The sequence below is a fragment of the Lampetra planeri genome, chromosome 2 (assembly GCF_965212315.1).
Source record: "Lampetra planeri chromosome 2, kcLamPlan1.2.h2, whole genome shotgun sequence".
NCBI classification, from domain to species: Eukaryota; Metazoa; Chordata; class Hyperoartia; order Petromyzontiformes; family Petromyzontidae; genus Lampetra; species Lampetra planeri.
In genome coordinates this window covers 28069559-28096212 of record NC_136108.1, presented here as the reverse complement: position 1 = coordinate 28096212, position 26654 = coordinate 28069559, and the positions used below count along the sequence as shown (strand labels likewise).

General features: G+C 43.4%; 1 protein-coding gene across 2 annotated transcripts in view; it reads right to left on the bottom strand.

Annotated features, from left to right (window-relative positions):
* Nucleotides 1–26654, bottom strand: part of LMBRD1 (LMBR1 domain containing 1) — a 328597-nt gene that overhangs the window by 35474 nt on the left and 266469 nt on the right. For both annotated transcript variants that reach the window (XM_078611635.1, XM_078611644.1), the window contains 2 exons: nt 17281–17424; nt 6330–6414 (listed from right to left, as the gene is read on the bottom strand). In XM_078611635.1, the coding sequence (XP_078467761.1) occupies nt 6330–6414; nt 17281–17424 (229 nt within the window). The remainder of the gene's footprint in view (nt 1–6329; nt 6415–17280; nt 17425–26654) is intronic.

The following is a 26654-nucleotide window of genomic DNA, read 5'->3' as shown; positions in this document are numbered from 1 at the left end:
CATGACATTAGCTCGCGTGCAGGTGCTGGCTGAATTGTTACATCGCAGGGCTGCGAGAGCTGGAGATGATTTGGGGAGGCCTTCATCCAGCAGTGAATGTATTTAAGGGGCGCCACGGTGGTATACAGGAGGGTCGAGCGTTCGATCCCGACCCCGACGCCTGCTGTATATTTGGAATTTGCATGCTCTCCTCGTGGCTGTGTGGATGTTTTCTCTGGGTACTCTGGGTTTTCCCTCCAAATATAGAAACACGCGTTTAGACTATTTCTATTATTTTGCCGCTATAAATGTCCAAATGATAAGTCAATTTATTGAGCGATCATTTGTGGCCAGGTTGCTTATGAACAATAAGTGAACATCTCAGTGTGCTTTGTCTGTAGGATGTGGATGGTTTAGTTGTATTTGTACGTGTTTGGGTGATTTGTTTACCTTTCTTGTACTGTGCACTCCTATCGTGTTTTTGTATTGTCAGTTGCTGTAACATTCTTACCTGCCCCGACTGGATATCTGCGATAAAGAGCTTCATAGCTCATCGGATTCCTCCAGTATTCAGATTCTCAATTGATCATGGCTGGTGACAATTCAAAGATGGGGGGGGGGGGGGTAATCTCTCCATAGGACTGACACCGTTGACCTCCCAGGAAACGGTACCGCATCCCATCGACGATGCGGGAGGAATGGTGATCTGCGTAGACCAATGACTGAAATCCTGAAATCTGATCCTGAAACCATCCATCCAGGTCGGGGCGCTTCTGACAGTGACACCCAAACTGAAAGCAATATACATTAAACGAATGCTGTGTATGATATTCAAATGCCTGTCCTGCCTCATCGTTTCATGGTCACGCTAATAATAATGATGTAGGAAAGAAAAAATCGGCGAGCATTGGGAGAGGCGCTGCAACACGCTTGTTGATGTAGACTGCTTTGCTTCAGACGTACGGAGATAAAAGGGGTGAGACCCCTTGGTTGAAGCCTCCGATCCAAATTTCCCCAACATGCTGCATCTTTGAAAAGCTTATTCCTTCTACAACATTAAAGTTTACTTTTAATTGCTACTTGAATCAGAGCTGATGCTCATTAATTGACCTTCATTAAAACTTTCTAAAACAGCGCGCTTCCAAACTTTATCCTTCTATGTGCAATAATAGAATACATGTATTATTGATTTTTGACATTTTAAAAATTACAATAAATTACCCTAACTTTGAAAGAAGATTATCGACCAGAAACTGAAGCCAAAGTATGATATTTGCAGTAATCTTACCTCAAAATATACAAACGGCATTAAAAAACACAGTTACAAACATAACCTCATTATATTCAGCTTCTATGCCACATGAGGCCAGCCCTAAACCCTAATCAACTTCTGTTGGATGTATTTAATTCAAGGCCTCATTAAAAATGACTTCGGCTTAGTTACATCACCTTGTAAAAAAGATTATTTAATACACAACTAAATAATACCGGTTGTGGCATTAGCCGTCTTAATTACAATTTCAGGAGGTTAAGGGTCATATGTAAACCAGGTCATCCTGAGGCTCCCGATATTTAGCAGCCTTTTCATGTGACTCGTTGTGCAAAATAATAGCCTGTGTTTACATAATCTTATTTTTCACATGGAAAAGGGCCCTTAGAAGTTGAAATAAATCGATGCAAAACCACACAAACATACACAGAAGGGACATGCTCTGAAATATTAACATTGCACAATATGGATATTTGATTCAAGTCAAAGTGCCTCCATGTTCAAACCAGAATTGAGGTGGAGCTGATCTATGTTTTTAGCCTTGAATCAGTCTGACAAATTCCACATTCCTATAGGCAGAGGCCAGTCTATCCATATCACAGCCCCTATTTATTTCTCATACGAATGTAATCTGAGACAAATAGCCCCCCGTTTCCTCATATAGAACTGCCGGCACTAGTGTCGTCAGCGAGCATCAATCAAGGATGGAATGACACACGAGTGGGTGGTGTGACCAGTCGATACCTGACCACCTTTGTCTCCCCCAGTGCTGATATTTACACACAAGGACACACACAGCAGGTGCTCATTTAAGGCTGAGCGAGCCTAATACAGGCCTCGGGTAGATTCTGATATCACTTTCAAAAGAGGTAAGATGTGTTTCGATTTAAAGCTTTCGTGACTGCAGGGATTCATATTCTTGGTTCTTTCGGTAAAGTCACGTAGAAGGGAAGAAATAAAATAATAAAAATAAAACGTAATAAAATAATTCTCACGACGTTTCGGCCACAACGCAAGCAGCCGTCCTCAGGTGGAGAGGACAGCTGCTTGCGTTGTGGCCAAAACGTCGTGATAATTATTTCATGTTTTATTTTCATTATTTTATTTCTTCCCTTCTACGTGACTTTACCGAAAGAACCAAGAAGAGGTTAGATGTGGTCAAGGAATATAACCAAAATCGCCAGGTTCACGCTAACCACTGTGAACCACTGCTCCTCATTATGTATGTACGTTGAACTTATTTCGCACCGTATGTAGCCAACCATGCTAATGGGGGGAAGGAAAACAAACTAAACACAAAAAGCAGTTCTAAAAAAAATAGTTTTCAATCTATGTGTAGTGAGTTCAACTAAGTCGCAGACGCACTTCTTGGAGGCAACACATTTCTTAAAACCAACACACGGGGGTACTACTCTTTAACACAGTCACAACCTACGGTGGTGGACCACCAGGCTAACTACACTAATTACACTGGAGTTAGACCCTGACCTGGCTCCCGGTCCACGTGTTGGTGACTCTAACAGGATGTAGAACGTAGATTCTTCAGGATGAACAACAGCAGCCGGTCCCGCTCGGGACCTGGCTTGTATCCTCCGTGGCGTGGCTGGCTCCGCCCTTAGCCACGACCGCCTTCTAGAATCCTCGAGCAGGATCTCGGCCCTGACAAGTGACCACCCCTAGCCCCCACCTGGGGGCCCTGTGTAGACTTTACCCGTTACGTGTCCTACGGGGTCAGCCAGAGTGCCATGGCCCTTAGTAACGCATTTCCATGGCCGGCACGCTCACACTCTATCCTGTAGGGGTCGGCACTGCACGCAGAGCTTGGTCCCACTCAGCACTGTCGGACAGCGCTCACCGAGCCCCTCTAGGGCCGGTACTGAACCCACACACACGTGGTGCCCGCGATAGCAATACATCGCACGCCGTGCCTCTCTCGTGCTGGCATTACAGTGACATCCGCGACGTCACTACATATGTGTAAAAGTGCATAGGGGCCATCCATTTAGTACGTACGCAAAAATCTGCCAAAACTTGACCCCTCCCCCCTTCCCTGTACGCACGTGGACTTTTTACCCCCCCCCACCTGCGTACGTACGCCTGACGCACCCCCCACCCCTACCCCCCCGAATCCTATAGAACGGCCGATATTTAATCTACGCAGAAACGATCAAGGATTAATAATATTAACGCATTTAAGCAAACAGACAGTCCACTGCCGGACTAACTCATTTGAAGGCCAATGTACACAAATAATTATCGAGGCTTCACCCCCCCCACCCCATTTCCTATGCGTACATTGTAGTAGACCCCCAAATATGCAAGCGAACGCATTTGGGTTAACCCCCCCTCCCCCCTCCATGCGTACGGACTCAATGGATGACCCCATAGCTCCAGTGGGCTTCCTAATATCGGAAGCAAGAACATTCCAGATGGCCGCAGAAGTGAACCTGAAATCGCACACGATGAAGTGACCGTCTTTGTTCGAGAGCTGGCCATGTTATGCATCGAAGTACAGCTCTTTGTGAATCCACTGCTTTGTAAAAGCCTCCCCAACGGTGTTGTGGTCATGGATGTTTGTGTGACCATACGTCAGCAGGTGGGTTAACACAGGCTGGCGAAGGAAAGTCTGAGGATTGGATCAGATATCACTCACGGCTGACGTTAGCCAGGGCGAGGGATCAAACTCAGATTTCCGGATTCACAGCACAGTGCCACAAACTGCTCCCCCCCCCATACACACATCTAGACAGGTCATCGTTTCAATGACCCGAATCCACCACCCCTAGTTGGAATTTGAACTCGAAACGTTAGAAAGTTTTGAGCATGCTAACCACCGCACCGATTGGCCAGATGAAGGTTTGGATTAAACGTGTAAAGTAATATAAATACATCAGCACATTGTACCGAAAAATATGTTGAAAATGTAAAAAAAAAAATGTATTTCACAATAGACTGTTACTGGTAACATTTAATGTGAACAAAGAAGTGTCTCCCAACCGCAAAATAACGCTTCTTCTTCTTTCGTATGGCTGATGTAGACGCAGAGCAACAACACAAATTTCACATTCAAGTGGTCAAGCCAGATAACTGCGCCAGGAGTTGCGGAGTGTATCGCTGTGATGTCTCCTTCGTATTTGTGGATCGAGCATTGCGTCGTTCTATGCTGTACGGTCCGTTCTGGATGATCAGTCACACACTGGAGAGTTTTACATTTTACCACTACAAACATTCAAGAAACTTTGACCCACACAGGCAATCTACATGCCTCTAAGAGACATCATAGTGACGCATATTATTATGCAACAAGACTCTTAAAGAAGCGCGCGTGTGCCGCTGAACACGTAAACAATCTGTACTGCAGCCAATCTTATCATAACGAGCCGAGGAAGTAACCCAAGCAGCCATCCACCCAGAGAGTTTGGTTTAATCAGTACGCTCAACGCTTGCGCGCCTCGCCCCGAGACGATATCTGGGCTTGCCAAGACACCCATCTTATTGATTGCTCGCACGCGTGCACGCATGCTCGTGAGCATCGCTAATGCGTTCTTGAGGAAATGGAGCGAAATCTTAACGGCGCCTGCTGCCGTTGCTTTGCTCGCTTGCTTGCTTTTTTGTTTTACGAGAGCTTTCCAAAAATCTCGGTTGGACGACAGGCGCGAGGGCTCCTGGGTTCTTTTACGAGAAGCATCGTCGGGGGGGGGGGGGGTAGGTGAGAAGTGAGATTGTAGCTAGGGAGAGCAGAGGAGTTTGTGTATTTGAACCTCAAAGTCAGCACAACGCAAGGGGCTGCGCGAGGAATGTCAAAGAGATGCATTGCATAAGAAGGGCGAGATAGAGCACGAGTTGTTCGTGGCTAGGAACTGCACGGCAAGATCGGTTCAGCAACTTCCAACGAAATGTCGACAGCAAATTACGCCAGACGTAGGGGAGCGGCGGTGCAGTGGTTTGTATGCACACTGCGTTACGCACCCAGCATCTCGGGTTGAATTTCCAGCCACGGCTAACACCAGTGGCGAGTGATATTCGAAAACGGGTTCTGTGCCCTCCTTCACCAACCCGCACTAGATAGAAAGTGTGGTCAAAGCAACCCCCATGACTGAAACGATGTGGGGGGGGGGGGGGGGAAGTGGGGGTGAGTGGCCTTCATCCAGCAGTGGATTAACAAAGTCAGGAACAGGAGGTTGTGATGGCTGGGGCTACGTGTGCAGTCTGGAGGAGGGGGGCAGGTTACAGAAACCCAAATTGTAAATGGCAATCAAAGTTTCGTAACTAAGGGGAAGTGCGAATAAGCCAGACGGTGGGACCATGTCAACCGTGTGACCGTGCAGGGAGAGGTGGTGATGCGTTTGGAACTCGCAGAGCTGCATTGGCTTGCGGGCGACGAACAAACACATTATAAGGTCGCATTCATTAAATACACACATCGCTTTCACACAAACGAACCACGATACTTTGCTGGTCTTGTCAAGGAGCATAAACCAACCATCACGTGCGAACTCCGGCCATCCTCGCAGGGCAGGTTGTGGCTAGCCATCGGAGAAAGACGGCCGCTGCATCGCACGCTTTCAGATGCGCTTCTGCGGCCGTCTCGAACGCTCTTCCTTCCGATGCTGGGAATCCACTGGAGCGATGCACTTTTAAATTATTTAGATTGAAAACCCATTTCTTTAGAATTGTTTTTTGTGTTTAGTTTGTTGTCCTTCCCCCGCGCCTCGAATTAGCACGGTTGGTTACGTACGATTGCGAAAGAATCTCAACATACATACACATATACATACAATTCAGCACATTGCCCTACAATGTCAGTGAGGTGTAGGTTTCATCTCTGAATGCGCACAATAGTGGCAATTGTTCTTGAATAATTCAATGATTGCTAATTCCAACTGTGACAGTTAATCACGAACATTGATATAATGGCCAAGCAACTTGCATTTGTTTGCGTATATAAGCGATGTGAATATATACACTTAACTTTAGAGAGTAACTGCACATCAACAACAACAAACGCAAATTTACTTTGCTGCGTCTGTAAACTTTGTAGTTTTCAGCGTTCAGAAAACGTGGTGACATGTCGTCTTACCGATCGGAGCCTTTGCGTCGCAAGGCGTTAGAATCCAAGTCGTGTTTCCCACTTTGGTTGACGGATCAAAAGTGGTCTTATTGGCCTGAGCACAAGAAACATTGAAAAAAACAATTGCGTGAATTCAATGCTTTACAAGCAAGGATCCATAACTCTTTGGTTCTTTCGGTAGTCACTTCAGTCAAATGTGTATTGCTGTGGTTGTCACACCTGATGATGATTGCTTGTGTTGAAATGGAAATGTCGTGATAAAATTTACTTTTATTTATTTTATTATTTTTCATCTACGTGACTTTACCAAAAGAACCAAGGAGTATAAAAAAAACACTCAGGGATAAATGTGGCTAGGCCAACAGTCTAAATATAAGCAATGCACAATAACAGTTATTCTGAAATAGAAAATAAGAGTCAGGTGCATTACACATTTACAACCATCTTTCAGTCTTATTTGCTCACAGTCAAGCGACGCTAAGTATTTTTTTATTTAACACTTTTCACTCGGCTTCAAAGATGCTTTTAGTGCTTGTAATGGTGTTTCCACATCAAACACCCGCACATATATGTTACAAGGCACACTGCCGCACAGCACTTGAAATAACAATCTAAGAAAACGGGAGGCAAACCCACCTAAACGACATTTACAGAATTGCGTGACAACACAAAGTGACAGCATTAATACGACGTCGAGCAACGTGGTGCGGCACTTTGTACTGTTCCTGCCACGCAATGCTGTGTAGTTGCCACTTACAGAAAAAAGCACTTGCTGTGGCAGTCTGTAAAACGAAAGGAGGCTGCTTTTGTAGCCCTGAATCAGACTGTACGCAGTAGCGTAAAGGTATACTCGTGTACGCTGGACATTAATCATAATCCATCTGTAAGGGGTAATTTTAATGTTACAGGAAGCTGTATAAGTTTCATAAAAGTCCAAACTTTTTGCACATATCGCATGAGTGTCAAAAGCCTATTCATCCATTCTAATTAAATGCAAAAGGCTGCACACCAAGCGAGTTTTCAGCAATATACCTGCAATATAACTCACGACGGCTTCTGAACAAGGCTATATATACATACACACACAAATGACGTGAACCAGTCTTAGCCAGGGAACTAAATTTTATATTTATTAGGATGGCATCTGCTTGAAAATTACCATTATAATGTGAGTGATGTCAAAGGTGCTGTTGTACTCATTTTGCTGCTAGGTGCGATATGAATGGAGCAATTATTCGTGGTCCAACGACTTCGGGTTGATGGTATGGCACAGACGAATGGCACGCGGTCAACTGTCCCGAGGTGATTATGTCTCCTTAAATAACATTGTCGATTTTGAAAGTCCTCTCTCAAAACAGCAAGATGAAAATTTCGGCTACTAAGGCGTTGTGCGCTAATGCTACAAATATTACTACGGAGTTCAAGGTCACATTCTGTGATAAATGTTGCTTAGGGCAGTGGCATTATTAGGTATTTTTTTTAAGATTCCATAGAAACTGGCCACATGTGTTTTTCCTTCCCTGTGGCTGCTTGTACTTTCAATGACTTGGAAAGGACTTGATTGCGACCATAATTCGACTGCATAGAAAAAGCATGTGCTGAATATTGGGAAAGATCAACGTGGTTATTATTACAACAACAAAAGTATCACAACAATGGGTGACATCGAACTTTTAATTGCTTTTTCATTGAATAGTGTCATAAGAATTTAGCGGACATATTTCTTAACTCGTTTTGATAGCAAATACACCAGGAAAGGTGTCAGGCGACAAAGGAAATCCGGGTTGAGTTGACCTGCACTTTAAAACTGAAATCTAGTACAAAACTAATCGAGTTCTTGATGAGAAAACAAATGACAGAACTGAAATTTTAATTTCTGCCCTTAAAATATGCGAGACAAAATACTAATGATTGTAGGTATATAATTCGGCAGTAATATGTTGTATCATTTTGAGGAAGTGTTAAAGTGATTACAGAAATAATGACATGCAGATGTTGAAGGTAAATCCTTAAATAGAAATTAACGGTCCTTCCCTTCAACAGATCTTCCAACTGACTACACAAGCTGACAGATTCTACAGACATCCGAGACAACGTCAATGGCAAAATTGGGTACTGCAACCAACACGAGGTTTATATATAAGACACTAGCATAAGTACCCGGCGTTGCCCGGGTGAAAAATATATTTCTTAATAACCTTACATATATACACAGATGGGCTGCTACCCCTGCCCCCCCCCCCCAGCCACGATCTCCTGGGCCGCTGTGCAGTAATATGTACGGCCTATAGTGTGGTGGGGTGTCGAGGCCTAGTACCATGCAGAGCCTCCGGCCTCGCCTAAATTGCCCACCCGGCTGAGGCTGGGTACAGGGGCCGTTACCCCCCCCCACCCCGCGCTACAATAATACTGTCTAATCGCTATAATTTTATTATCTACCGACCCTATAATAGTAATTGCACACATTGTGGTGGGGGGGGAGTGAAGAGGACGTGAAACTTTGATGAATTTACCTCAGAGTCGCGTGTTAATGCGTGCGCATATTTTTAACGGGAATTAAAAATGGCGTCCACCCCGCAGCGAATGCGTCGCTACCCGTTGCCAGGGGCAACCGCCGTCCAATGAAACTGCGTATGGTCCGGCGACACAGACAGATAGACAGATTTGCGATTTTATATATATAGATTACATTACACATTAATGTCTACGCTGGCCTACACTGAGTGAAATGTAAACGATCACAGTCCCTGTGGCTCGCAAGTGCATAGTATTGTATATAGGATGAACTATAGCACAATTGCAAATAGTATATACAGGTAGTCCTCTGCTTACGATGGAGATGCGTTACGACGACCCCATCGTAAGTCGAAAATATCGTAAGTCGAAGATGGCCTAGCCTACCCAGGAGTCTTAAAGAATGGTGATAATTTAGCAAAACAGAGCAATTTACAGTACCGTACTGTATAAATGATATACTGCATGTATTTATTAATTGCAATACTGTATTGCACAGTAAAATGTAAAGTAAAATAAAGGTAAATTCTTAGCCTACCTATATGAACCGCGATTTAATTGAAAGTTTTTTCAGTAAACAATCCTATCTGCCATAAAAACTTTTAACATGCATTGAACGTATCGTATCGTGCTAACCCTAAAATGAAATCACTGAAGCTACGTATCATACGTACAATTTTGTCGTATCGCTATCGCCATCGTAAGATCGAAATATCGTAAGTCGGATCATCGTAACTCGGGGACTATCTGGACTACATAGTGTTATAGTGAATCTATGCAGGATCATCTCTTTCTTCACGAAAATGTTCCATTTTACACACACACACACACAACATCAGGATCCCAATGGATGTATCTCAAAATACAGATTTATTAAACTGAAGGAAGAGCAATACTGCACATCAAGTGCAATAAAGCACATCAACCCATTCAGCTTTTTTTCTTTTGCTGTAGAATTCTACCAATGCCATTAATGATACACAAACCTTCATTAGTGTCATATCATTCTAAATAAAATAAAAAATAAAATGTCCCCGACATTGAACGCTAATGAAAGGATCCTTTAATAGCGGCGCAGCATTCAATGAATCTATCAAAGAGTGTTTTCTTGACAAGTCATCAATGGTAACGCAACATTTATCTTCAATTGTCACATCCAATCCACTGAAATCGACCAACAACAGCTTTAGATATAATCAATTACATTCACCAATTAACCAAGTTTACATTAACGCTGTTTAAGGGGGCCACATTTATCAGCTGCAGTCAAGTAACGTCTGCTGAGGTGCATTACAAAGCATGATCTTTTATCGCAAAAACATATTCGGAAGTATTTGTTCGTTAAAAAAAAAACCAAGAAAACTAATGCACCCCACTGTTCCTACTTTTTTTTATATAGAATTGTTTATTAAAAGTAAGACATTTTGGTTTTGAGATGGCTTTTCCCTCCGAGCAATGGATTATTTACCATTTATGGTTTTTAAAGACTTAAAAAAAAGTTAAGATTTGCGGCGAAGTGAGCAGTTGCACGTCCTGCGACAACACTGACAAACGCAACACAGCTGTAAATGTTCACCGTCTTCATCAGCCCGGGGCCAATTTGTATTCGTAAAAAAACACAGATGTGAAAGAAACAACATTTTTCTTCCAAATTATGTCTATTTTTTTCTCTTCTGCTGTATCAAATTCAAAGAATATTACTGGTAGGAACCCACTGGTTCCACCAGCCCACAGGGGATTATTGTGTCCGTCCATCGTGCAGGGAGGGGCTGGGTGGGGAGGGAAAAGCTGGGTGGGGAAGGGAGGGTGGGGAGGGGCTGGGTGGGGAAGGTGGGGCTGGGTGGGGAGGAGAAGGTGGGGAGGGGCTGGGTGGGGAGGGGCTGAGTGGGGAGGGTGGGGAGGGGCAGGGTAGGGAGGGTGGGGCTGGGTGGGTGAGAGGGGTGGGGCTGGGTCGGGAGGGGCTGGTCACCCCGTGGTGCCCTTATAAAACTCAACGTTTAACCTACTCACGCCGGCTTGTGCCCGCCCTCACAGTCGGGCATATTTGCGGAATACACCACGCCGCCGTTGACCCTGGCCATTGACCGAGCAACCCAACATTCCTACCAGCTCCCTCCGCAGGAATGTGTTTTGATTATCATCATCAATTTCACTGAACAAATTACTAAGCGGCGTACACAATAAACTTACGGTGCCCCCTGCCCGACATTCAGGTGTAAGTTGGCGAATTACATCACAATTTAGGGTCAAGATCCAATTCAAGAATAATATAAGGAGCATAAACCACCACGCAAACTCCGGTCATCTACGTAGTTGCTTTTGGCTCGCCATCAACCGAAGACAAATACGATCACTGCACTCTATGCATGGATGTTATGTAGGTAGCCAACTGCATGACCTGAAGCCTCATTAAGCTTGACCCTCCACCACCCTGCCATTTTTTTACCTCATCAAACGATGAGGGGTTTATAAATGTTTGAAACACTGTAGGATTAGCATGGTCAAATATTTCAGTCATGTTTTCACCCTAGGTCAAAGGGCAAAGGTTACAGCTCGACATTAATACCACGGGTGCCTGGTTCGATCCAGTGGGAACGGGCTTGCTGTACGATGAATAATAATGCCGTGCTGTGACCGACAGATTCACAGACGGGCAAAGGAAGTTTCGACTAATGTAGATACGTTTGGGTGGCATCAATAAAGTCAAAGCTTCTCCCCGTTCAAATGACCCTGAGCCAGTGGCGGGGATATTTCACATTCCTATGGTGGGGGCCAGTCCGCCCAACGCACAAACGCTGTCGACTATCGACAAAACGGCAGCTATTTTATTGATCGCAGAAGGACGAGCAACCGACTAGAATCGCTGCCCGAGCGTGATTCTAAGTTGCAGCCTTCAGATGTGAGGAGAGCGCTCTCCCCCCTCCAGTGTCGCTTCGCCAAATCCACGTCCGAAAACTTTACACGTGGGATGACCGATTGGTAATCGTAGCTTTTTTTTTTTTAAACAAAGTCGTTCGTTGGAAATGTGTTTAAGCTGTCCATCGGTTTGTGATGAACGCTCAACGGCGCACTGCAGACAGCAGGGATGACGCAAACTCGTAATAATGATTTTGTTTGTAACTCTCAAAGACACCGTCGTGAATTTCAATCAACCCTCGGTCGAGTGCTTATTTTTCTCCGGGCTAGTATTGTAGTAGTAGCTTCAACCTGCATGGTCGAATAGGCGATAAATAAATAATTGAACGCGAACACAGGTCGAGCGCGTTGGTTGTGTTTTGATGAACGTCGTTGAGATATACACTCGGGGGTAGGAGAATACAAATTGTGCTAAGCTTCTGTAGACAAAACCAAAACAATTCATGGCTCGTGTTTTCGTGTTGTTTGTTGTGGTAACGTTCTGACCCGCCCCGACTGGGCATCTGTGGGAAAAGCTTTATAGCTCACCGGATTCCTCCTCCAGTATGAACACTGATTGTGATTATGAATAATTGTTGATCTTCTTGGTTCTTTCGGTAAAGTCACGTAGAAGGGAAATAATAAATAATAAAAATAAAACATAATAAAATAATTCTCACGACGTTTCGGCCACAACGCAAGCAGCCGTCCTCAGGTGAAAAACAGGTCTGTCGGAAAGACAGCGTCAGACCTGGTCTTCACCTGAGGACGGCTGGTTGCGTTGTGGCCGAAACGTCGTGAGAATTATTTTATAATGTTTTATTTTTTATTATTTTATTATTTCCCTTCTTCGTGACTTTACCGAAAGAACCAAGAAGATGAATCCTTGCAGTCACGAAAGCTTTAAATCGAAATCATTGTTAAGTCTGCTATCCGTTCTTCTTCGGAATGGTGACTCGTCTGAGTATGCTGACATCTCATCTATGTTGTGTTCGCGCAGCAGTCTTCCTGCATACATGTATCGTGCAGCACAACAGGGAAACTCTGCAATGGAATCCAACTTTTGCGTTGCTTTGTGTTGACTGCATAGCATGTGCGTCAAGTATATGCAAGCATGGATTTCTGAGGAGAGGAGGTTTTGCTATGTTATGTAAAGCCCTTCATTGAGATTCTAAATGAAGTGCATTTTTATTAAGGCCAATCGATATACCAGTGTTCTTGATTAATGCAAATCCAATTAAATTGCTCATTTTTCAAGGTCTGAGTAACAAATGTTCTTCCTCGTTATCAACAACCATCATCTATCCACTGCTGGATGAGGACTTCCACACATTGTCGCCATCCCTCACGATCGTGCGATGCCATAACACGTCTTGCTCCTTGCGCCATGAGCTGAGCTCGTCGCTCCATCTCCACCGCGGTCGGTCCTCTCGGTGTGGCATCTCGCATTTGGCTGCCATTCCCCTCACCACTTTCATCCATCTGCCGTCATCCCTGTTACCAAGTTCATTTACTTTCAGCAATTGTCAACAAGATGTCTCCGATTAAGTGTTTGATTCTGTCTCTCAGTTCTAGATTTGAAGCTTTCGTGACTGCAATGATTCATATTCTTAGGTTGTTTCGGTAAAGTCACGTAGGTAAAAAATTTAAATTAATAAAAGTAAAATAAAAATAAAAAATCACGACGTTTCGGAGGCAACACAAGGCAACACAAGCTTCCGTCTTCAGGTGGAACCGTTACAGCACGATAGCTGTATCAAGTAAGTACTTGGAACCGTCACAGCACGATAGTACTTGATACAGCAATCGTGCTGTGACGGTTCCACCTGAAGACGGAAGCTTGTGTTGCCTACGAAACGCCGTAATTTTTCTATTTTATTTTAATTTTACTTTTATTAATTTTAATTCAAATTTTTTTACCTACGTGACTTTACCCAAAAAACCTAAGAATATCTGTCTCTCAGTGTCATTTAAAGAAACTAAACAATAACTTTTAGTTTTTTTACCAGTTGAGGCCCATTGAGCTATATCGCTCTTTTTCAGAAGCGGCATGGCCACAAATGATAGCCCAACGAAAAGGCGTATCACGTGTAACTTAAGAGCAGACAAACACTCTAAACTCACATTGATTCTAAATGTGGAGGGAAAAACCGGAGGACCTAGAGAAAAATCCACGCGACAGCGGGGAAAACACACAAACTCCAAATAGCAGGCATCAAGGTCGGGATCGAACCCACGACCTCCTGTATACCAGGCACGGCAGTTCACATCTTGCCACTGCGGCACCGTCTCTCAACACTTCTTCCATTATCTTGCGCAGTGTCCAAGCGTCTGATCCACAGCAGCTAACGTGCACTGATTGAAAACGTTCTTCGTTGACATTGGTATGTTCTCATTATCGTGGTTAACTTTTAAAAGGACACTCACTTCTGTTCTTGTTCTCATCTTCAGTTAATTATTTTGGTCCCGGTCTGACTTCATTAACTGCCCAAGGTACATATAGTCTGCTGTGTTTTCAAGTTGTGCCCCTCCAACATTTAATTTTTATTTTGTTTCGCAAGACGTGACGTTCCCTTGTTGTTTTTGTTTGCTCACATTTATCAAAATTTCAACTTTGCCAACCTTGTTTATGAAGTTCCTGACTAACTTCTCACACTTCATGTTCGCGACCGGTTAAAAGGGATTCGCGGATCTAAGATGGCAAAAACTCCGAAAGAATATCAGACCTACTTCCTAAATATTTACACGGAAATGAAAAACCACAATCGTGGAATGATGCTGTCATCACTCTTCTTCTCAAAAAGAGAGCCAAGACTGTTGCTCAGAATTACAGGCCGACAAGCCTCCTATCACATGTATATAAAGATCTACGAAACACCAAAAAATGACGTTTTAGAGACCAAACAACAATTCCAGAAAGCTGAATGAAGGAATAACTTTTCCACTCAATACCACATGCACACTATTAATACAATTTTAGAAATGACATATGAATATCAATTGCTGCTATGATTGGTTTTGATCGATTATGAAAGAGCATTGGATTCTGGAGGAGTTGAAGCAGTCATCCATGTTCTCACAAATCAAGGCATTAATAACAACATATATACAGACATCGTGACAACCGATTTCAAAGAAACAACTGCATGAATATAAGAAGAGGCAGGCAACGTTGGAAACAACCTCCTAAACATGGGAATGCGTTTGGGACCTCTAATCCCAGATATATATATACGATCATAGGGAATTGAGTAACAACACTTACAAAGTAATAAGTAATCTTTCGGGACATTTTATATTCTTCTTTAGAACAATGTGTCATGAATGCAAGTAATGTCTCTCTCAGAATAGATGACACACTTTAGTAATCCTCCTATGAATTACTGGGCAGACCCAAGAACTGAAACCGCTAAGTTCGAGCAGGCCGCCCTCTGGCATCGGGCTCTTCAGTTGTCCAATTTCACGAGACGTTCGACACATGCCTCGTTTATCCATCTCAGGGAAGTTACTGTATTCCCACTGGCGGTGAATTTGGGGCGGCGGGCATTCCCAAGAAAAGCGTGGACCCCATAATGCTGATTCTCAAAGCACACACACTTGCCGAAGGAACAGAAATCAACTCTGGTGGCGTTAATTTGAAAAGGGAGATTCACGCGCTAAACGCTCGCCCATGTGTTCGGTGCCTAGGAAACGCACAGTCGCATCGCAATGAGAATACATGTTGAATGTATTAGTGTTTAGTACAGCAGAGGAAAAATGATGCAAAGAGAGAGTTGCGTCACACTTGGTCACTGGACACATTGCTTATTCATTGAGCCGTACACAGATAAGGCAGCTTAACGCATTCCCGAGAATGGAATTGTGCTGTTCATTGCCATTTAACCAAGCGGCTATGTGCGCTATACACCAGGGCAACGGTGCAGCACATTTGAATGTTTGGGTTCGCAAAAAGCATTCCAGATAAGAGTAAAATGTTTGGTGCACTGCTGCCTGTTGCGCAGAATATGTGGTGTGACTGACGTCTGAGGTGTAGCTAATTTTCTGCTATGCACCTACCCAAGGTGTTCTCATTTGCATTGCTTATGTTGCCGCCTCGATTTAAAGACGACGCGATCCAAAGCGTGAAGTGGACGTTATGTTATTGCACTATCAAATCAAGACTGATCCACGGCGATGTGGCCATCTGCTTCTGCTGACTCGGCTTTACAGGCCAGTGTGCCACCACGATGGCTTTCAAATTCCTCCTTTTGCGCTGGGCCACACAGAGTAACTCCGACAATGCTATTAAACTATTAAAACCATTTTTGTGTTTTACCAGGTAAGGCCCACTGAGTTATACAGCTCTTCTTTCAGAAGCGACCTGGCCACAAATGAAAGCTCATTGAAGTGGCTTGTCACGTGGAAATTTATAGCAGCCAATTACTCGATTCTAAATGTAGAGGGAAAAACCGGAGGACCCGAAGAAAAATCCACATGACCATAGGGAGAACGTGCAAACTCTAAATAGATGCAGGCATCAGGGTCGGGATCGAACCCACGGATACCTGTATACCAGGCGAGGCAGTTAACATTTTGCCACCGCGGCATTCCATAATGTCCCATGCATCATGACACAGCAAGGGGTTAGAGGGTTCCCACCTTGAAGAGCGTGACGAGGGGATCCTGGCGTGGCTGTAACGTCACATCAGTCGACTGTTGCAGCGCACGTGAAAGTGACGCATGCGGATGTGAATTGCGATTCTCTTTTCTCATTGACAAAGCTTCACACTATTCTTTGGTTCTTTAGGTAAAGTCACGTAGATAGGAACATAATAATAATAAAGTGAATACAAATAAAATAAAAACATTAATTAAAATAAAAACTACGACGTTTCGATCGCAACACAAGCGGCCGTCATCAGGAAAAGGGGGGTTAGCCTCTAAAGGCAAGCTTTTAATAAAGGTTTACATTTTTTAAGCCAACATTTAAAGCTTAACACTCTTGTGCGATGGGCCCAGGACACACACAGCCGAGGTGTGATCACAAAGATAGAAACAGTGTGTGTTTGGGGGCTGTTTGTTCCTTGGAACCGAGACTCGGCTAAGGCCGATGATTCTGCACGCCCTCTGAAACTAAATTCAAGGTCATGCGCTAAAGACAGAACACAGACGATGGACACCTTCGCAAGCAACCAAAAATGTGCACAATCTGCCGCTTTCCCCGTGGGCTGTCACCCATAAATGTTGGAGATAATTGAAATATGTTTTCAAGTACTAGCCGTGACGCAATGCACTCAATAAAATGTGAACACACGAGACCTGAATAGAGAGCAACATTAATTTCACTGCCATTTTTTTTATCAGTTTAGATTCGAGAGCGATGATGGAGGCCTCGACGATAATGACGATGAAAATTTTGAGCGAGAATGACGATGCTCAAACGTTTGCAAACGCGATGAGATTGACGACCGAAGTGATTATCCTGACCGATGTGACGACGATGACGGATTGTGTATTGTGTTGTACACTCATCTCGCGTTTTAGTTGCGTGTGCAATGCTCTGTCAACTCACCAGGTACTTCTGATTGCCGTACATGACATAGTCCGGTGCTAGGCTGTACATCACGTAGTTGACATGCATCACGGTGAGCATGAGAATGAGGCAGAGGAAGAGAAGTGCCTGGGGCCGAGTTCTCCCAGTCCGGATATTATACAGCTGGTTAACACACGCACAGAATCACAGTGTTACACAGGCATACGTACAAACATACACACATGCAAGCTGTGGGGTAGAGGTGATTGCTGTTAGCTAGCAGTTGTTACAGCCAGCACGTCACACGAGAAGGTGGTCTGGCCAGCGCCCGAGTTACCTTTATCTCCCGATTGCTGATGTCCACACACCATACCAGGTGGTCTCTTATGTAAGGCTGAGTAAGAGGTTCAGCACAGGTACAGACAGCATTTGTCACTGGAGTTGTGCATGGTTGGAAAATCGATCCAATGCTTGTCTGGACAATAGCGCAATGCAATAACCTCTTTGCCACCGTACCCCATAAACCCACATGAACATGTCACGTGTAAACAATGCAATGTGAATATATTATTGTCGAACACATTTAACCTATCGATGCAGAACAACGCAATGATATAAATAGTTTATCATTACAATGCACATGACAAGGAGAGCCGCGACCCTCACCAGGACCAGCAGATTGAGAAACGAACCAACGACAAAGAGAATGCAAATAAAACACTATTTGTACCCTCATTCCTGTTCCTACATACATCGTTTAACTTAAAAGTAACAAACCTCAAAATAACATTCCATAAACTTCAATGTACATGTTAGTTTTAAAATGTAAACCCTCAATAAATAAAGTGTAATAAGGTTTATAATTTACATACTTATGAATGTTCTTAATTACTTCGTGAAATATTTCAAGTGCCATTTTCTGCATTTTGCATCTGCAATGAAATTGTATGCTTGGGTCTCTATAAAAAAGAGACTTCTGCTCTTAACGGACACTTACCTGGTCATCACGACTATTATCGATACATGTACCCCCCCCTGTCCCCTTGTCCTCATCATACGTCATGAACCCAAAGATACAACTTGTTAGCAAGACAGCTGCAACATACTGTACATTATTTTCTTCGATTTTTTTTCTCCCCACATGTGGAGTGTGGGCGGCAGTCCGAGGAGGCTGTGATTTATCAGCCGTGGTCGGTCAACTCCAGTATGACTCAGGTCATTACATGCCCCCCCCCCCATCACAGCGGCACCAGATTAAGGTCGCCGTGGGCCCTAAGCCAGGAATCATAGCTCAGGTCTCCGTCCGATGTCTTTCCGTCACCATCCCACCTTGGAAACCCTTTGCAGGGACCCCCGGGAGGCTAGGTAGGACGTCATTACAATCAACAAGGCACCGATGAGTGGGCGTCAATGGAATCTCAGATTCGTCCAGAGTCCATCGTGGCCAGCAATGGGTGAAGCCTGAGAGCTTTACTGTTTTACATCCCCTCGACAGCATTAAGAACAGGGCATGATTTCGATTTAAAGCTTTCGTGACTGCAGGGATTCATCTTCTTGGTTCTTTCGGTAAAGTCACGTAGAAGGAAAATAAGAAAATGTTTAATTTTTTATTATTTTATTATTTTCCTTCTACGTGACTTTACCGAAAGAACAAAGAAGATGAACAGGGCATGAATTAACCCTGCCTCAATCCTATTTGTTGATGTGAAATGACAGGACATGATAGCTTATGCCACTTCATGGCACCGCACCTCGCCGTTACTTCCTGGCTTCTGGAAGATCCCGTAACTGATATGCAAACAACTTATAAGAAACGAGGTCTTCTCTTACAGCATCCCAGCATCTTACTTTAGGTCTGCCATTGGTTTCTGATCTCTGGGCACCAGTCCAATGGCTGTTTCGGTAACGTGTACTCCTACGTCCTGCGTACATGCCCACCGTCACAACCTGGCCTTGGTGATTATGCAATGCTTTCCTGCCACTCTCTACGCTGGACTCAAGCCGTGTACTCAGCCTGCCATCAATGAACGAGAACCCTCCACTTGTAACCTAAATGGGCACCATAATGGCGAGATGTTAACTACCTCGCCTGGTCTACAGGAGGTTGTGGGTTCGATCCCGACCCTGAAGTCTGTATATTTGGAGTTTGCATGTTCTCTGTCCCCGTGGTAGTAGCATGGATTTTTCTCCACGGCCTCTGGTTTTTCCTCCACATTTAGAATTAACGGGGGTTTAGAGTATTTGGCTACTATCAATTTCCACATGGCAAGCCAATTCATTGAGCTATCATTTGTGGCCAGGTGGCTTCTAAAAAAATAGGTGTATATCTCAGTGAGCCTTAACCGGTAAAATAAAAATAGTATAGTTTTTATTTTTATATTCCAAAGCTACTGCCATCCATATTTACATTCCTATCAATCGACTGAATCTACATAATGAAGCGACCTACTCAATAAAAACTAAAACTAGTTGATTGGCTTACCAGACCAATATTATCCAACAGCATATTTTTAAACAAGCAAAATCTGGAGCAGTGCCAGGCTTGTCAAAACTGGCACAGAGTCTGGTGGTTTAAACAAATTTTGCAGATTAACATAAGTGCTGACGACAAATAGGCCGATAAGACGAAAACAAATATTCGCATTATGGATGAACAAGCGGTCTGGATTTTTTAAAAACGTATTATATAGCCACGAATTGTTTATATCTACTACCCAGTGCACAGTGAGTGTTTTCTTCAATGCACTTACAACTTTGCAATGCACACTGCAAATAGGCACACCTGAGAATCTCGATAGGGGTCAAGAACGCCTGTCCTGGAGGTCAGGGTCCAGTGGTAAATGCCCTACGGCGCGCGCTGTCTGTAGAGCTGCGTGAATGCTGAGCCACGTTGTGACTTGGAAATTAGTTTCAGGAGACCAGGTTGTTTGCCACAGCATGGGCACAGCAGGGAGTATGTGCAGCCCCCGTCGCAGCCAATCAGAGAGGCAGCATTTTATAATTTATTTAATATGTCTGCAGCTCCCAGAGAGTGAAGAGTAGCGACATAGCTTTGCAAAATGTCACGCTCCGTCTCCAATGTGTTTTCTTTGCACGTTGTAGCTTGATGATGAAATTCAATTATGTACCACACTGTATATTTTCTCCACGTGAAGAATACGTTTTCTGTTCAAAAAAGAAAAAAAATTGAATCAGGATATATATGCTGCACTGCAGATGCCAATGGTTTGGCAGCCCAGTGTGGGGCCAATTCCAGAATGCCACGCTCAATAACATTAAAGTCTCTTGATGATGTAATTTTCACGCAGTATTCCCTCGTTATTTACGTACTTGCTATCTGCGAATCACATCTGGAACTCTACGCGACTGCATCATGCGATAAAGTTATGGGATAAAAAAACATTGGTTTTCGTAGGCCAATATAATTATCCGCGAAATGTGCTATTCACAAGCATCTCCCGAACGTATTCCTCGTGAATAACGAGGGAATACTTAAATATACAAATACATACAAACTTAGAGATGCCAAGGTCGTTAAGGGACATAATGCCTGGACCAGGACACCAACCCGCCAATATGAAGATGCTTTTTTTGAATCTGCATCTCAGCTGCACATGACTAAACTAGGGTTCCATTGTAGTTGATGGGTCTCAGTCTGATTACCATGACAACACACACAGTATACCTGTGATCTAAACCTTGTTTTCTTCACCTTCGTTCAGCATTGACAGCTAAAATTATTGAAATATAACGGACGATTTAAAAGCAAAAAGGGGCACCACTTAAGTGTTGGGTGAGAGAGGCCTACTTCAAAGTGAACCCAGTAGTAGGTCTGAGGTATCAACTTCTGTGGGCCATTTCATGACATGCTGCCTGGTTATACGAGTCCCAGAGAGACATTTCTCCATTCTGTTTGCATGACCCGAACAACACATTTAGGATAGAGTTGGCCGTAAAACGAACATCATGAGAAACGCATTCGCCGTGATCTATAAACGAGCCCTGAATACAATTGTCCTGGTCTCCTTGAACTAAGTTTCAAACCACTCATCCTGAAAAAGTGGCATTACGTCCCCACACATTTCCACATAAATGGTTTACGGTGAGGGAAAGTGAATTATTCAAGTGTGGCTTAACCTACAGTTCAACTCTTCCCAAGCTGTAGCATCGGCCTACGTTTCACATTTTGTCAAGCCAGATTTATCTTGCAGCTAGTCACTCAGGTCCATGCTATTAGGATAAGAGCCTGCTTTGTAAAAAAATAAAAATTGCATTCCTTAAAAGAAATGTACATCGCATTTAAACTTTTTTACGATTATCGCTGTATACTAAAAGCAGCTGTTTATCCCAAAGGTGATTTTGAGGAATATTGTTCTCTGGAGAACACACTCCATTATCCATCGGCTACACTTGAGTAGAGCTCAAATATGTTCCAGTGTAGGATTTTAATTTCAAATTAACAGATGTGCTCTGGCAACTGTTTATGCAGCGAAGGTGTTCTGTACTATTTATCGCTTCCAATTGCCGTGACAGTTTTCACAAATTGTTAACAATTGTCATTATTATTTCTAGTAATTCTAGGCACCATAATTATGCAAGATCACATCATTAAATCACACCGCAGGGCCTCGATGAATGTTAACAAAGCACTGTATTTGTTATTATCCTTCCGTGCTTGATGTTTAATGCATCTATGAAACGTAGTCAACAATCAATCAAAAGACGTTTCCAATTTCCATCATCCAGGCCTATATTCATACATTTCCTCTGAACACTTTTGCATTATTTCAATCAATCAAGAACTTAAGCAATCAGTGGCCTTCATGTGAAAACAAATGCATATCCATCATGATGAAAAGCCTTTTTTTTTTAAAGGTATTTCTGGAGCAGCAATGTCCTCAAGAAAAGTTCGCACTGCAAACTTCAATGTATAAAAACAATTGTAGATAGATAGCGTGCAGAAGCATTACAATCAAATCCAGTGCAAAACTATTCATACTTAAATACAATGTACAAGACAATACATCAGCATCATTCATCTGGTATTGTGGTTAGAAGGGTTGTCTCAGGATCAGAAGGTTAAGAGTTTAAACCCCAGTCATGGTCAATTCAGCACTTCACCAGGGTCGATAAAGGGAGTATCAGAAAGTGGACAGCAAATAGTGGCCAATCTATGAACAAACCAGCCCCTGCCATGTGAATGTGAAATTTCCTTCACTGGCTCAAGGTCACCGTACCAATCACTTGAGCAGGAGAAGTTAAAACTTGACATGAAAGATGCATGAACATTATTGTTAGAATTATTATCAACCACAATAAATCCATCTTCATAGAAATGGAATTGCTGTCATGTCTGCATGAAAAGCTGCGAAGACATTTACATTCACGATTGTCAATTAGTGGTTGAAAACAAGGAATTGAAAATATTTATTACGTAAAATCGTTAATCAAGTACGGATAACATTTTTATAGTTGGAACACACTGCTAGCAATTGGAAGGTTGTATATTCAAATCCTAGTTGGGGGGGAGGGGATTGCCTCACTCCATCATCCCTTATGGGGTTGTTAAAATGAGCACGAGGAAGCCATCGGTAAGTTGTCCTTTGGAGTGAAGAGCTCCCACCATCAGAAGGTGTAAATTCCGGTCTCAAAAGTTACACGTAAAAATCAGCATTGCTCAATTGTTTAGAGTTATTTGGCTGCAATAAAATGCCACGTGAAATTCCAATTTGTTGAGCTATCATGTGTGGACAAGTCACTTCCAGGCCTTACCTGGTAAAATTAAACATCGTTATTATCATTTTAGTTAAGGGGTTAAAAAAAACATTGAATATTTTGATATCTGTGTAAAAATGTTGTTTTAAAGCACTGACAATTACAGCAATGGAATTCCTCAGCCTCCACAATTGTTCCCGCAGCATTGCATCGCTCGCTATGAGAAAGACAGAAGTAGCTTTTTGAACCCACTGCGCGCACGCGCGAGCCACCATGCACGAGAGAGCGCACGCCGGCGAGCGAGAGCGTGCACGTGAACTGCGAGTGCACGTGTGGAGAGTGAGCACCGATGTTTGCGAGCCAGCGGACTCCGGCCACCGTACCTCCAGCGCTAATCTTTTCCAGTCGCAATTTAAACGTCCACACGTCTCGAGCGAAACGCACACCGGTTATTGATAACCCCACACGAACGCAATGGCCACTAGCTGTATTCATTTGTTCACTGAAATTTTGTATTCGCTTAGCATTGAAAATGTTTATTTAATCGTTATTCTCCCCGAACGTCGATGTCACCGACACGTTTGGTTCCGCTTAATTGCCGACTCATCGCACCACGAAGTGAAATTCCGTCATTTGAAACTTACAAAAATAAGACTTCACATCACGTAGGCAGTTTCAATTCAGTGTGTCGGTGCACAGACTGCACAAAACGTCCATCGTAACCTTTCTGTCCACATACTTTACACATTTCTAGATGTTTGTTTTCCCTCCCCACCGGTCATGCAAAAACATATATTGTCTGCAAACTTGTCCAGTAAAGTCAAGAATCTATGGATATTTTTGCGAATTTTTTTTACTCGTGCAGGACTCAAAAACAAATCTCAGTGCTGTTGTCATGACCGGGTTAAGGTATGCATAATGCTCTTTTGGGGACTAAAGCATTACAATTCAAAAGTTATTGTAATCAGACGCAAATTAAAGAAGCAGCCTTGGGCTAAGGCACGATATAAATCTATGCAAAATAAGATTCAGAAAATATTTATACTCAAATGAGCACCTCCCAGCAAGTGGTGGCAGACACTGGGGGCAGGAGGAGATTCGAAGAGGGAAGTTATGTGTGGGGTAACGAGATTTGAAGTAAAAAAATGAAGACATATAATATTCTAAAGCTGATAAGTTAAATAGGTCTTGGCTAGAAAATGACTTTTGAGACTGGGAAAGTGGTAAGGTCATTTGCTGTTCCAAGAAACCCAGATGTTTAAACGACATGGTGTCAACGTGATGTAGCAGTGCCCTGGTATCTTAGCCTTAAGCCAGGGAATGGAGAGCCATCAATTGACCTAATCACAAGTATGCTTTCGTAGAACAGATGAAGCCATTTCAATGAATCTCAAATTTAATTCATCATAAATATCAGGCTATTTGCTGTCATAGCACTCTCACCCCGCTGACCATATCCATCAAAACTGACGTCTATTTTTTATTATTGTTGATGAGGTGGAGCGGCATTATTTGAACCGCTCCTGGCCAAAGCGCGCAATCCTGCATAGTGGTGTAGTCAACTCCCACGAGTGATGCGTTGGAGAGGGAACTTCACACACCGCGCTGGATTTATAAAGGCCTGCTAATACTGGTAGGAACCATCTGGTTCCACCAGCCCACAGGGGATTATTGTGTCCGTCCGTCGTGCATCCAAAAATGGGATGGGTGGAGAGGGGAGGGTGGGGAGGGGCTGGGTGGGGAGGGTGGGGCTGGGTGGGGGGTGGGAGGGGTGGGGCTGGGTGGGGAGGGGCTGGTCACCCCGTGGTGTCCTTATAAAACTCAACGTGTAACCTACTCACGCCGGCTTGTGCCCGCCCTTACAGTCGGCCATATTTGCGGAATACACCACGCCGCTGTTGACCCTGGCCATTGACCGAGCAACCCAACGTTCCTACCAGCTCCCTCCGCAGGAATGTGTTTTTTGATTTACAAAAAGTAACAGTTAGAGGCACATTGTGGAATTCAGAGGCAGAATACACAGTAAGTACATGCCTCAGGCAATGACTGAAGATGTACCGGGATCAAAATAGATGAAATAAAGACGTAAGTGGGAACAGGTCGCAGAATTTTGCACAAAAAAATGATTTGATCATGGCAATCATTATTTATGTATTATTCATGTATATTTCCTACTCTGACATGGACAGCAAACATGAACATTCGAAAGACAAAATGGAACAAAGGCTCAAAGGTTTCCAAAGAATCATGGAAAGATGCATGCGGCAAAGGCAGAAAGATAAATACAGGGACCAGCATACGAACTCGAATAAGAGACATCATATTGACTGAAGGAAAGTAGGGTGGTTTGGGCAGAACACGTCAATTGAAGGAATGACAACAGGAACCTGAGAAGCTTGAATGGCGTGGCAGCCAGGCCTATGGAACGCCTCGGCACTTGAAATCAGGCAATCAGAGTCGGTAGGTATATTTAAGGCTACTTTGAAACCCCATCTCGTTAAAGTGGCCTTCCCTCTTTAGTTTGGTCGGTTGCCCACTGGTTCTGTTTGTGTTTCCTGATTTTCATGCAATGCACATTGGGATCCTAGGATGGCATGCGCATACTAAGTTATAATTATTATCATTAAACCTGCGTAAGATGTGTGTGACACAGCCCGGCAGTCAAAATATATTTGGAAAACCCTGCTTGTCCGAGGCGTGCATCTTGTGCTTCTGTTCATCCTCAGCAGCAGAGCTACTTAATTATTGTATTTTTGTCTTTATAAACCATGGTTCATGCCTTGCCACGGACAGGTAATCTGCTTTCCAATTGCTTGGGCTAAAATGGACTGTTTACAAGTGGATCAGTAAACTTGCTAATAAAAAACAAGTATAACCCGTAAAAACAATTTTTTTCATTATAAATCCTTTATATGCGTGGCGGCTAGAGTCCTCTCGTCCTCTGGCTTGAGATGGCTGCCACCTATGGGTCAGATGATTGCATGGCACCATTAAGCAATTGGTAATTAAATATAATATTTTTGTCTTAAAAAGTGTAAAATTTTGGGAAAATTTTTTCATGAACATTAATTGTCACGCACAACGAGTCTGTGTGGAAAATGTCAGCTCGATTGGATCACGGGAAGTGGGTTAAAAAACGACCGAAAGATTTGCACGGTCCTAAGCAAGCAAGCAAGTGAACTTAATATAAAGGATTTAAAAAAAACTCCTCTCCAGGGGACTACCCTGGCTCCTCCCCCCCTCAACCAGTATATATACAAGGTCGGGTCTCTTGGGATTTCTCTTTACTTGATACAGCAAGCGTGCTGTGACGGTTCCACCTGAAGACGGAAGCTTGTGTTGCCTCTGAAACGTCGTGATTTATTATTTTATTTCTATTATTTCTTCTATTATTTTTACTATTTAGCTTTTTTTTTTACCTACGTGACTTTACCTAAAAAACCTCAGAGTATGAATCCTTGCAGTCACGAAAGCTTCAAATCTAGAATTGCAAATAATAACTTTTTATTTTCACGTGAATTTTTCTTTGATAGGTTTAACGAACTCTCTCGAGCATCCGTATCAGGGTTTGTGTCTTACAGTTTTGTTGTTGTTGCTGTTGCTGTTGTTGTTGTGGTTGTGGTAAATACCGCAAGGGTTTGTTGGTTGTGCTTTGTTGGCAGTAGGCCACGAGTGTTTGAGGCCTATTTGGACTCGAT